Source organism: Anomalospiza imberbis, chromosome 8 (assembly GCF_031753505.1).
Source record: "Anomalospiza imberbis isolate Cuckoo-Finch-1a 21T00152 chromosome 8, ASM3175350v1, whole genome shotgun sequence".
Classification (NCBI taxonomy): domain Eukaryota; kingdom Metazoa; phylum Chordata; class Aves; order Passeriformes; family Viduidae; genus Anomalospiza; species Anomalospiza imberbis.
The window spans coordinates 19,720,231-19,733,770 of NC_089688.1; the positions used below are offsets into that span (position 1 = coordinate 19,720,231).

At 40.6% G+C, this 13,540-nt stretch overlaps 1 protein-coding gene across 4 annotated transcripts in view; it reads left to right on the plus strand.

Annotated features, from left to right (window-relative positions):
• The window catches only part of MYOF (myoferlin), a 62,788-nt gene extending 61,972 nt beyond the window's left edge, over positions 1-816 (plus strand). For all 4 annotated transcript variants that reach the window (XM_068197664.1, XM_068197665.1, XM_068197666.1 and 1 more), the window contains one exon: positions 151-816. In XM_068197664.1, coding sequence (XP_068053765.1) covers positions 151-186 — 36 coding nt within the window. In that variant the 3' untranslated portion in view covers positions 187-816. The remainder of the gene's footprint in view (positions 1-150) is intronic.
• Positions 817-13,540: the final 12,724 nt, after the last annotated feature.

The window sequence follows — 13,540 nt, forward strand, 5'->3', positions numbered from 1 at the left end:
GACCTATTTTCACTGTATTTTAATTCAAATTGCCACACCCTAAATACATTTTGGTCCATTTTAATATTTAGAATGTCTTTTTCAAAACTACGCTGCAGTATTTTGTGTACATCATTTTACCTCTCTTGTTTCTTCCTCCTCCCCCAACAGAATTATTTGTCAATGAAGATCGTGAAACCAATTTAAGGAAGATTTTTTTACCTCATCTTTTTAAATAGTGCTGAAATTTCGCCCCAGGCTGTGGACCAAAATCAGCAAGGCTCTCCATCCTTTGTATCTGCTTGTATTTAGAATGGTAAAATAGATAATTAAGACTTTCAATAAGGTTAGCCAAGGTTCAAGAGGTCATGGAAGCGGTTTTTTAAAAACAAGGAATAACCCACAACCCCCATTTTTTTTTTACTTCCGTGGTATTTATACATAGTAAAGTTCTGACTTTGCTTTTGAAGTGGATTTTTCATAAAAATCACTTAGAGGAGCTGCCTGCTTTTGCTATCTCTGGTTTTTAATGAATACTTTCTTTTGAGAATCCTTTTCATTGAGCACACATTGAAACTCTGCATTTTAAATAAAAGGAAAACAATTACTACTTACAATTATGTCTGCCGAAAAAACATCACAGTGCAACCAAAGGATCATACATTGTTTCTAGTTCCAAAGTTTTCATCATCATGCTGCTTAAAATTATTTGCCATGCTGTAGACTTGACAACACTACACATGTATCCTGACAAGTTCATAAACATAGAAATTAATTATACTTTTTTTTAGTATAATTACAAAATTTTAAATAAACTTATCCACAAGTAAAACACAAGTTTCCAGTTTTCTTTAACTATTACAAAACTACAATGTATTAGGACTTGTGTAGTGTCTATCAGAGGATATAATGTCACAGACCTGGAATTTAAGGTATTCTACTGTTATCTGCACAGTGAAGAATAAGGAAATACTTCAGCACAAAGTTCTCATTCATTTATTCATTAGTTAGGAAATTAATAAAGAAATCTGTTGACTAGTTTCACTATACTCCTTGTATTTAGAGATGATCATGAATTAAAACACAGGAGAATGCATGACCTAGAATCAATCCTGTTTGTAATCTGATCTGCACATGGGAAGTATCTCATTTTGCCTCAAACTACTCTCCCAAAGCAGAGTAAAATATAATCTGCACTAAAAATCAGGTTATAGTCTGGGATTCTATCTCACTTTTACGGAGGGCTGATGTAAAAGCACCTCTGAACATCCTCTGGTCCTTGAAAGGAAAATCTGCAGCAGAACCTGAAATCAGTATTTGGTGTGATTGTCACATTTTGACTGGATAAAGACTTCAGCTGTCTTTAAAAAGATGTCAAAAATAACTACAAAAATTAGTCTTTAAAAACTTCTGTAATTGTATTCAGTGACATACTTAACACTTTCTTATAACACAGTACTGTAAAATAATAAGCATGTAGTTTCTGGGCAAAATAAGGAACCTTAATCTGTTGGAGGAATTAGGGTAAAGGTCTAATATTAAATAGTTTCCATTATGTGAAGTCCCAGTAGCTAGAGTGGAGCAGTCACCCTGTCAAAAACATAACACCACCCTTAGTTTTTTGTTGTCAAGAAACTCTCAAGCATCTTGGCCCTTGAATGAGAGCTTAGAGCTGGAACTAATCACTATCCAGATGGATTGTCCCTCCACTAATGATGAAATAGCACTCCAGAAAAAAACAGCAATTTGCATGAGCTAATGTTTGATCATCCACTATTAAAATCTGTCTCAATCAATGCCATAAATCTGACAAACGGTAAAAATCACAGCAAACTTATTTTCATTCAAGACAAGAAAGTGTGTTGCTTCTAAGGGATGTAATTAGAAAGCATTTAACTTCAAAGGGCGTGGAGCAGAGATCCAAGCAAGCCTGTTCACAGAGCATTTGAAGAGTGGCAGGTACTGCCCTTCTGAGTGGAGTTCACCCTCTTCCAGATGCCTTTTTGTTCAAGCATGCATAGGCTTGATCGTTTCACTTCAATTAGGCAGTGCTATTAAAAACATAACTGAAAAGTCAGAGAAGCCATTCCAGCTGCCAGCCTGCCCCAGTATCAAACAAAAGACAGCACATCTTCACAAGAAAGAAAAGGTGATCATTTATATTTACATACAGTGCTAGTCAAATCTGTAATCCCTGGTGCAGCTGCTGTGCATGACTCCAACATGCAAGAGGTTTTTGTCTAGCTGGAACAGTTACCAAAGATTTAGCCCTGTGTTGGGAACAACTTGGTGCTGCTCTCACTGTGCACCGATGACTGGGATGTTCACTTTGGCCAGTACAGCTCTGAACCACTCCAATTACCAGCAGCTGAGGCAAATGGCCTGTGAGGCCACAGAAAAGAGGGCAGAATGTAGATGTTCCTGATACCACTGCTCCTTATTACAGGAAATTACTTAATCCCAGGAATTCCTCCTCCGACGAGTTTGTTTTGCCAGCCAGCTGGAACAGCCAGGAAAAGGCTAAAGCTAAACTGAAAATGCTTATAACATAAAATGGGTACCTAGCAGCAGGATGTCAGAGTCCTCCTGCCTCTGCCACCACACAGGTTCAGACACCAGTGGCTGCACTCTTTGATGCACTCAGGTATCCAAGCATTCCTATCGATGCTTGCTGTAGTCGCCACAAACCCTGACTACTGGAATGGGCTGTAAGGAAGTTAACAGCTACTGTCATGTACTTTACAAAGAGCCATCGTGTAATTCAAGATAAAATATTTGGAGAAACTTGCATCTATACCAGCTCAGTGTAAAGAGGCAGCAAACTCAGGCACACTTACAAGCTGTTCTTGCATTTCTTTGAACAACCACAAGATGACATCCCAAGTCTCGTGTGTTCACAAAGGCCTTCCAGTACTTCTGTTTTATTCCTACCCTAAATACATCTCACATATGGAGATGAACATGATACATTTAGTAATCAAGGGAAACTAGTCCCATCAAGTCCATTGCTTCTAAGTGTATTTGAAAAACACAGCTGTAAGCACCTTTGGGACCTACCTGTTACATACAAAGTGACTCCAAGCCTGGCCCTTCTTGACCTCTGCTCTTGTATCCACACCCTGAGCCTACATGCTTAAGAATCTATTTAGCAACTAGAAAGCAGTACTAAAGTGTGAAATGGTAGCATTCAGTGCTGCATCTTGTGTCAATGCTACCTCAGCTAGTAAATACCATACAGCTTTTTACATAGTACTTACATTGCTCAGAGCTGCCATGTCATGTATACAGACAGGGACATGAATTAGACAATTCTTTAATGGAAAATTATCAACTTTAAAAATTCATGTGCAAAAAAAAAAAAAAAGAAGAAAATACACATTTTATCTGTTGAATCCGACCATGCTCTGACCACAAAGTTACCCTTTGAAAATTTTATTTCCCTTGTAGCCTTTGCTGTGGCTAAGAGACTGCATTCACTAACAAGTGCAAGATGAGGAACACTGTAGGGAAAAAACACTTTCCTAAAGCCTGCAAAAACTCTGAATGCATAGCAGGTGCTGATAAAAGACTCCAAGACAGTTCTGTTCCTTTCCCAGACCTACAGCAGTCAGGACTTCCAGCAAAAAGCACCGGGGCATTGAGAACACAGCAGGAGATACACGAACACCTGGAACGAGCAGTGGGGACCAGCCAGCCACGGCACAGGCATCCCGCAGTGCCAGCACAGAAGGGAGTGGTGCTCACTGCATTTCAGAGAGCTACCCAGAAGTGGTCAGTGAGCAACACTGAGCCTGCAGCATGTGTTACACAGCACCGGGCTGCTGCAGGGGGCCAGCATGCACCGGGGATCTGCAGACCAAACCCCTCCTGTCCACTGCTTTCTGCAGCAGTGGTGCTGCCGCAGCAGCAGTGCTGGGCAGTGACCGCAGCACCACTGCTGCAGTGCTGGGCAGTGACCGCAGCACCGTGCAGTGACCGTAGTGCTGTGCAGCAGTGCTGGGCAGTGACCACAGCGCCGTGCAACAGTGCTGGGCAGTGACCACAGCACCATGCAGTGACCGCAGCGCTGTGCAGCAGTGCTGGGCAGTGACCGCAGCGCCGTGCAGCAGTGCTGGGCAGTGACCACAGCACCATGCAGTGACCGCAGCGCTGTGCAGCAGTGCTGGGCAGTGACCGCAGCGCCGTGCAACAGTGCTGGGCAGTGACCACAGCACCATGCAGTGACCGCAGCGCTGTGCAGCAGTGCTGGGCAGTGACCGCAGTGCTGTGCAGCAGTGCTGGGCAGTGACCACAGCACCATGCAGCAGTGCTGGGCAGTGACCGTAGCACCGTGCAGTGACCGCAGTGCCGTGCAGCAGTGCTGGGCAGTGACCGCATGCCATGCAGCAGTGCTGGGCAGTGACCACAGCACCATGCAGCAGTGCTGGGCAGTGACCGTAGCACCGTGCAGTGACCGCAGCGCCATGCAACAGCGCTGGGCAGTGACCGCAGAGAGGTGCAGCAGGAGCAGCCCGGCACACTCAACCAGGCACCAGATTTAGGTTTAAACCTTTTAGGCAGCGAAGTGAACCGAATCTTGGCTTCCAGTCTCCTGTGTAATTCTTGTCACTGTTAAGCAAATTCTGTAAAACGAAAGACACGCTGGGCACCACCGTCTAGGAGAAATTGTGGACAGTCAGCAGCACAGACAGTTGTATGAGTGAACCTGTCAGCCCAAGTCTTTAGAGATACTGAAACTTTTGGTCATGATGCAGGTTCAGTGCCAAGCTGGCTGCCTGTAAAAACATACACATACTTCCAGAAAGGAAAAGATGCAGAACCAGGAGAGACTGGAGAGTTTATATAAACCTGAAGTGCTGTTAGGCAGTAATGGAACAGTTACAGATTTGCACCTAAGCACCTGAACTCCCAGCAGTGCCTCTTCACACAGCTGTGTGTCTGTTGGGTCATGTCACTGCTCTGTATAAAACAGCAGTTAGGAAAATTAATGGAGTTAGATGCATCATCCAACAGGAAACAATTAATAAACCCAGGATATGTTAACAGTGTTCTATCAATCATAATCCTCTTATGTTCAAACCCTGTATTTTATTTTTCTACAGATCTCAAAAAAGGCACATTATAAATGAATAAAGATTCAAATGTGGATAATGAAAAGAATCAAAAGCAAGCAAGTAGGATAAGGCTTCCTGTCTCAAGAAAATCTTGAGACATCAGCACTAGCTTGCAAAGTGGCAGAGCAACAAGAAAATAGCAAGTGTCTAAAGTAGGCTACAGAGAGGTAGAGGACATCAATCAGGGACTATATTAAAAACATGCATATGCACACATGAAGACTCCTTCTCCCCTCTCAAAACCTCCAAACTAAAAGCCAAAAAATTTACAAAAAATTAAAAGGGTATGTTTTAGGGCAGATTTTAGGTGACTGTAGGAACATACTGGCAGAGCATATTATTTAGTTTAATAAGGACAGAGAACACCTGCAATGCCTCCCTGCATTTACATGTTAGGACAACGTTATGAAATAAGCTAGCTCTGATACTTCACTGCATCCCATTCTCACTGGAATCCCCAGAACAGTATTCCACTCTAAAATAGATAGCACTGTGCTTCTGAGAGGAGGATTATGCACTCACAGCTGTGAAAGATGTCCTTCCCCGTTGAATTCCCAAGTTTTCCAGCCTTAACTGCATACTGCTTACTATTCAGGTTATCAGATCAAATACCATGAAGACTGATCATGAGCCAGCCTCAGAGTCACTGTTCCAGTTGGGCCATGGCTTCACAATGCATTGGCACTGGTGGCATGACTAACTTCAGGTATTTATTCCCATTCACTACTGTGCTCTTGACTAACAAAATCAAAACAAAAAGAAATTACCAACCTTCCTACACCCTTTCTGAGTTTTTGTTTAGTGTGAGACAATCCTCTTATTTGCTTCCAGCCATAGTACTACGGTGTGTTGAAAGAAATCATGGGTTATGGCCTTGAGAAGGATATCTTAAGCTGATGTAGTCATCAAACAAAATCTTCTCAAACTGAGGCGTCAGCAAGTTCCTTTGCCACAAGACTCCATTTCAGGACTGCAGGCAAACTCAGGGAGAAAAGAATACATCAGCAGCACAGAAAAGACCTTCAGAAGAATTTATTTGCTCACAGGAGGACAAATATTACAAAGAAAATAAAACTAAATAAAATATAAAATTAAGGTAACAAAAAACTACTTAGCCACCAGCTCTCATAAGTATCAAAAATGAGGATGGACACTGCAAAGAGGACAATTTATCAGCTGAGATAAAGGATGCATAAGAAGGCCAAGACTTGCTCTAAATGTAAGAGACACATTAACATGCATTGAAACAATGAAGACTCCAGTTAGCAGCAAAATATTAGACATCATCTATCTACCTTGGAGAAGAGCACCAGGCTTCTACAGCAAACTACAGATTTCTTAACACTCCTTTCCATGTTTTCAAGGGGAGAAACCTTGCAGAAGTATTTTTATACGATTCTGCTCTGCTTTTACTCCCAGAAACACGAAGCCTTTGTTTTAACTGAGATAACGCCCTGGCTGAGAACTGATAGCACAGTTAATTAGCACCTTCACTGCAGCCCAAACACCTCCTGTGCAGTCTCACAGCAGCCTCCAAAGGCAACTCGCAGCCTCAGCACCTCTGGGACCAGCCATGAGCTCCTGCCCAGGAGCCCTGATGCTCCCTGGCCTGGCAGAGGAGATCCATTTCAGTGGGCTGCTTTCAAAGCTGAAGAATTCCTGTTTTGGAGTAGGAGTTAGTCAATTAAACTTTTAAAACTAATCCTGCCCACATTAGAACAGACTAGCCCCAAATCTACACATTCTTGCACCTGCATGCATCTATATGAATAACTGCTACTGTTAAAATATTAAGAAAGTTTAAAAAAATTAAAAAAAAAAAAAAACCAAACCCAAGAGACAATTATTTATGCAAGAAAGACAGGAACTGGAACACCTGGCAAGATCTTCTTCTGGTGTTGCCACACAGGGACTTTGTTACAGAGGACTTATTCCAAGTTTTTGTTATTTCTTGCCTTGAAACCTGAAACAAAATGGAATAGTCCCACTGTGCTGTGAGCTTAAACACACACACACTACGTAGACAGGTAAAAGCACTAAAAGCAATCAGTTCTGAGAAAGGATTTACTTTTACCTCAATTGCACAAGTATATGTGTGTGTGTTTTTAAATAGAAATAAGGTGTCTCCACTCATCTTGCTCTGATCCGTGCTGTGCCAAGTTAAACCCTGCCAATGCATCTGAATAGTCAAACAAACGTCTGTCCCTCCCCAAACATCCACCATTCACATTAAATAAAACACATAACAATGGAGGGAAAATAGACCTGAAAAGGGCTTATTTCCAAATGCAAAGGTCTAACCTGAGGATAGCTATTTTCATGCAAATCTCAATTCTTCTTGCTCATATACATGAACCCAGAATTATCTGTTCAGTTAACATTCTTAGCTTCTCTTATGCAATTAACAAGGAGGAGAAAATTAAAGGAAAAGGGAATGGAAATCCCCCAAAGCAATGAAAGAGAACCATAGCTGTGGTGCTCCCAACGAGCAAAAGACCCTGAAAACAAACTACTTCGCTCAGGGCAATAAGGAGGGGAAAAATGGATTGAAACCCCAAATCTCTCTTGCACAGCAAAAGCCAGGCCAGTCTGCCACATCATGGGAGGGTCCTGCTGTCAGCACCAGGTTAGTGACTGATCTGCTCCTAGTCCCTTCTGGAGCATGGGGGAAATGCCTTCAATTCAGCCAGCCTCCAAGTCAGTCTTACCTTTACAAAGGTCAGGCAGTACAGATGCTGATGCACCACTGAAACACCTTCCCACAGCAGTTGTTCAGCGTGTGGCCACCTGCTCCGTGAGACTTGCACTCTATTATACATGCCCACTGCAGCATGCCACTACTGGCTCAAAAGCTGAGTTTCCAGTTTGGAAACTGGAAATACCAAATTTCACCTCTGATTTTTTTTTTTTTTTTTGAATGCAACAAATGTTTTTGGTTTTGTTTTTTTTTTTTTTTTAATCCTGTGAAAATTTGCTGTGAAAGCAATTAAAAAGGGGTAAAGAAAAAAAATCATTGCCCATCTGTGAAAGCACACACTTTTTGGTTTTGCCATGAACAGCAGTGACAGTGAAAAGCAGGAGAAAGCTACCAGAATTGCCTATGGTAACAGAAGTGACATCTAGACAAGCTCAGGGCAATGCTGGAGCTGTGACAAGCTCTCAGAGATACAGGCCAGGTTGTAACAGACCCTGTATCTGTATAATGAACAGCACCTCAACTGAAATGTCAAGATCAATGAACTTGTGTTTTCTTTTTACACATAACGAAGTTATTTAACTTTACCTAAAGGAACTAAGAAATGCAAGTGGGGTAAGTACATGTCTCTGCAAAATGCATGTCTGACAAAGATGACCATTTTAAACTGATTTTAAAGCAAAATGGTGAATTTCAAACAAAACTCAATTCTAAACTTATTTGTCTTACCTCATAACGTAACACAGAATTACCCCATTAAAATCAATTATTTGGCATAGGATAGAATCATGAAGCAGCTGAAGGATGGATGTGTGGTTTAGAGAGGACTTGAGGAAAAGGAAGAATTTGACTAACAAGCATTTGTTAAAAGAACATTCATAAACAATGCTGCCTTTATGCTACCAGAGAAAATAAAATGAAATTAGCATTTGTAAAAAGTGTTATTAATTTCCTCCTTTTTCCCCCCCATTTATTTCACAGAACAAAATGTCTAACTCACATAAAGCTAGGCAGAAAAGGTCTAAGGAGGACATCGTTACTCCTAAGGATGTTAAGGGCAGGCACAGTCAGGGTAAGAGGAGTTAGCAGGTCCCACACCCTCCAGTTAAAACACCAGAGTGGAAGAATGAGCTGACCAGGTCCCCTCATGACCAGGCTTGTCTCAGCACCTCAGCTCCCAGGCAGCTCTGTTAATCCACAGAGCCTTCACTTCCCTACAGTCTTTGAACAACAATTCTCTTGCATTGAATGCAGAGAATAACAGAAGTAGCCCGATGTATACCCGCTGAGAACAAAGAGCTGTGTGGCTAAATTTAATCAGCATTTTCTCCAAATGTGCCAAGCAATCCTGTGCTTTCATTGTGTAAACCATCTACAGAAAGCAGTGTTACACCAGGTAAGGAATTTCTTAAATACGTTGCAAAGTTATCAGTAGATGTTACCTTTACTGTGCTAGCTGATGTTCACAACAAGCAAGGTTACTTCAAGCTCTGTGTGCTTCAGTTCACTTACCTACAGAAATTCTTCCTTCACTTCTCTGTCCTCTGACATGAAGACTGGAAGGGTCACCTTCATAATAAAACACAGCTAAATACACATTCTTGTGTAATATCTCTCAAAAGTTAAAAACACCTGAATTGTGAACTTTACTCAAATTTTTCAGGAAATAATTTTATCCCACACAACCCAAAGCCAGTGAAATTTTAGGAGACCTTCTTTTACAATGGATTACCTTGCCTCTAGAAAATTTGCAACAGAAGAGCTAAACCATGTTCATTAGTTCTCCTAGTTAGGCATCTGTTGAGTTTGGAAAGGGACTTTTTATCAATTCAGAATTCTGCCTGTGAAAGGCCTGAAAGGACTCTCAGGATCCTTTTGGTTTCATCCTGAGCTCAAACCTACAGGGAGACTGTCCCAACACCAAACTAATATTCAAGTATTTTAGCTTTTTGTCCCCAGGGCTCCATCTGCAAGCCCAGTTCCTTTAGTCTGGAAGAATGGATCACTGGACCCATTCTTATCAGTCAGGTGTTCTCTTATCACCCACCTACCTCTAGATAAAAGCCTTGCTGTTTAAAATGTAATCAGCATCCTTGTTGAGCCCAGTCTGCATTCACTAAAAAGGGTCTGAACTCTAATTAGTGCCAAAAGCAGTTTCAGACTTTCAAGTAGTTATGGCACATAAGCAAGTGCTTATCAGTGAAGATGGAACATTCAGACTGGATTCATCACCTCCTACCTCTCTGCAGTAAAATTTGTCTGCAGCCTCACCCCGAGCATGTCAGGCACAGCTCGTGATGCCTCACTAAGCACCCTGGGAAATTCTCATCAACAGCTGCCTATGGCAAGCAAAGGCTCATCTGCTAATTTTGCTCCTTCTATACAAACCTTATCTATGACTTCTGTTCCACAGGATCCACCCTGCATTCTCTGGATTTTAGAAAGCTAACAGTCATTCCATTTTGCCATGAAAGGAAAGCATCATTGTTAGATTGTGCCAAGTGCTTTGCTAACAGGTATCTGCAGGCTTGATCTCACTGTCAGTGGAAATGGGTAAGACCCTCCTAGACAGCATCAATAAATAGCTTGATATGTGTATTTTAAAACAGTATTTCCAGACACTAAGAGCACTATACTATATATAGAGAAATATATTGTGCTTAAAAATTCCATTATATGTATTTTAAGGGAAAGAAATTTCACTGCAGCAAATATACTACTAAAATGTTACTGAGGTGCAAATAACTCATCCCTGGTTCTTTCAGAAACTGCAAACAAGTAATTAGCCCTTCTGAACTCCAGAGTCTGTAGTCTGTAGCTAATGTGATGTTACTAATGCATTTATAAACATCAGGCTCCAAAGCCAACGCTGAGATATTCCATCATAATTTAGATCTCTCATTAACTTCACCACCCTGACCAACATGCTGTCACTGGCAAAGTGTTTGACAGTTTACATTACCTGCAGACATGAGTTCATGTCAATTCAATTAAGAAAGATTAATTCCAGAACTGACAATGCATAAATATTTTTAAATTACACCTGGCCTTGTTGGCACTGCTTGTTCCAATACTGACTTTAGAAAAGAGAACGTGTCTTTAGCCTCCTGGGCAGAAAGGAAAACTCAAAGGAAGGTGAAAGAAGGAATTTATTATGAATTCAGTATTCCATCATACTGTCCAATCTATCTTTTGTGAATCCCCTCCCTCTCCCCCCTACCAGTAATTAAACAAGCTTATCTCTCACTGCCTGATACAGAATGAAAGGAAACAGGAAAGATTCGATGCAAACAGGCACTGCCAGAAAATTGTCAGCGACATCTCTATGATGATCATTTGCTGACTGGTTTAGATCTAATTTGTGTACATCACTGCTTTGGAAGGCATTCAGACACCATGGTGATAGACACCATATAAGAATGTAGATAGATAATATTTGACATTTATCTTCACAAACAAAGATCTGGGTAACTCCCCACTGATTGCACTTCTGATGAGTGAAGATAAATGTCACATCAGACTAAGCCATCCAGCATTCTAGTGAAATACTCTTACTCTTGGCTCTGATGTGTAAAAATATCCAGCTTCAGTGCATGTGAACAGGTTTAATTAGGTAAGCATCAAGCACACAATGATAAAATTATTGGCTCACCGTTATCAAACTGGTCACGATCCCCAGTAGCCAAATTTATTAAATTCTGGCCAAAGGTTTAATCTACTAGAAGAAGCTTTCTCTGAGATTTCAATGTAACAATTGCACAGCCATTGCCTGAAAAGTGCATTTCAATAAAAAAAACTCTCCTGCTCTAGTCAAATCTGTGCCATGCCCAAATAAACAAACCATTAAGAAAGCAAGCAGTCCCTCATGAGCATCACGAGGATCCTGCTTTAGGGACCAGAGCCTTGTACTAAATTATGCTGAACCATGCAGACACACCAACTCCAGTGCTATTGTATTGGCTGATGCTAAACAAGGCAGATGTCCTTAGCGCAACAGGAGTGGGAATCTCTACTAAAACATTAATTGGGAGCACAACGGGGAGCATTCAGACAGCAATGGGAAAGGCAGGGAGAGGTAACACACTTTCACTATTTATAACCTGATGGCCCATCCCATGGACTATTTTTTTTTGTCCTATTGAGTGAGCTTGATATTAGGTTTAAATGAGATGGAAGTAGTCATGGAATCCAGAGCTACCTGACATAAGCATTCAAGATTTTAATGCTTTGACATGACTTCCAATTTTTCTGCACCCACAGGTTGAAAAGCTGAATTGAGTGGCTTGCAATGTTCCTTAAACTCATCATATTTGAGTACTTCTGTGCTAGCCAACATGAGGCAGCATAAGAAAGAGACAAATACAGCAGGAGAAACAAATCCAGAAAGTAATAATGTTTTCAAATCCCTTCTAAGGTACAGGTTTGAGTAGATATTAAAAGACTGAACCAAGTATGTAAAAGTGATGCTCTCATGGTTTTTTTTTGTTTGGGTATTTTTTAGTATTTTGTTTGATTTTCAAATCCTGGATTGTATTTGCAAAAGTATTAACTGTTTAACACTTCTGTTATCACAAGTTATAAAAACAACAGATTTCTAGATTTTGTCATCATCTTATGGGAGAATTCTAGGTTTTAGTTAGAATTTTAATTTTTTCAAAGGCTGAAGATTTTTAGAATGTGCAACAACATGTTTCAGAGGCTAAACCTTTTTAAACCCCTTCAAAATTAAAAGGGAGAAATGCCAAAACCCACAGAAATAAAAAAATCCCAAAGTATTTTCATGTCTTCAACCTCACTCCCACCTCCACAAAACCTAACACAACTGGGGAGTGGGGGAGAATAGCAGTTCATATAGGGGATCTTTGTTTGAACCAGAGATGCTTCAGGGTGTCTGGAAAACAACATATATAGACACATATTACTGTTCTCACTTATCCAGTCAAGCTTTACTATCACATACTACATCTGACCTGGTCGCTGCACACATCAAAGCTTTTTCACCAGATTCTGTTATCCTGTCTGACAAAGGCACCCACCTGTGGGCTTCCTGTTTGTGAGGAACATAGATTTGGCCTTTTGAGCACTAAAATTCATTAATCTTAGCAAAGCAGAGAGAGCTGCAGCTGAACACAATTTCTTTAGAGGTCTTTCATTTGAGCAAGATTTAATTAATTTGTATTCTTAATTCCAGAAATGCACTAAAGAACCTGGTCTTACTGAAATTCAGTTAAAATAAATTTGAAAACAAAACCACCCAAGCTAAGAGGTAGTACCAAGTCATTAGAAATACGTAGCTGTATTAGAGAAGAAAAACAGATACTAGGAAATACTGTCCTTCCATGGAAATAACATTTCTATGTGGAGTGAGAAAAGACAGTCATAAACTGCACTGAAGCCATAGAGGGCAATGTTTCAGCTGCATGGAAGTTATTAGCCCAGGAGTCACATTCCAGAAAAACAAATGACAATTTCTGCAAGAATTTCTGGTTCAGACACAGATAAATTTGTATTCTTTCATGTAATCTCCTAGGTTAACACAACAACTACTTCAAAATAAGCTCTAAATTAAGTTGAATTTCAAATCTCTCTAAATCACCAATTTGTAAACTAACTGTTGCTGTTTTCTCTGATATCAGCTTTGGAGGGAATGAGTTTCAGATTGAATATAATTTTGATAATATGCTGAATAAATATTTTGCCTTGCTTGTTTTTTCTTTTTTGACTTTTTAACTTTTCTCCAATTTTAACTAGA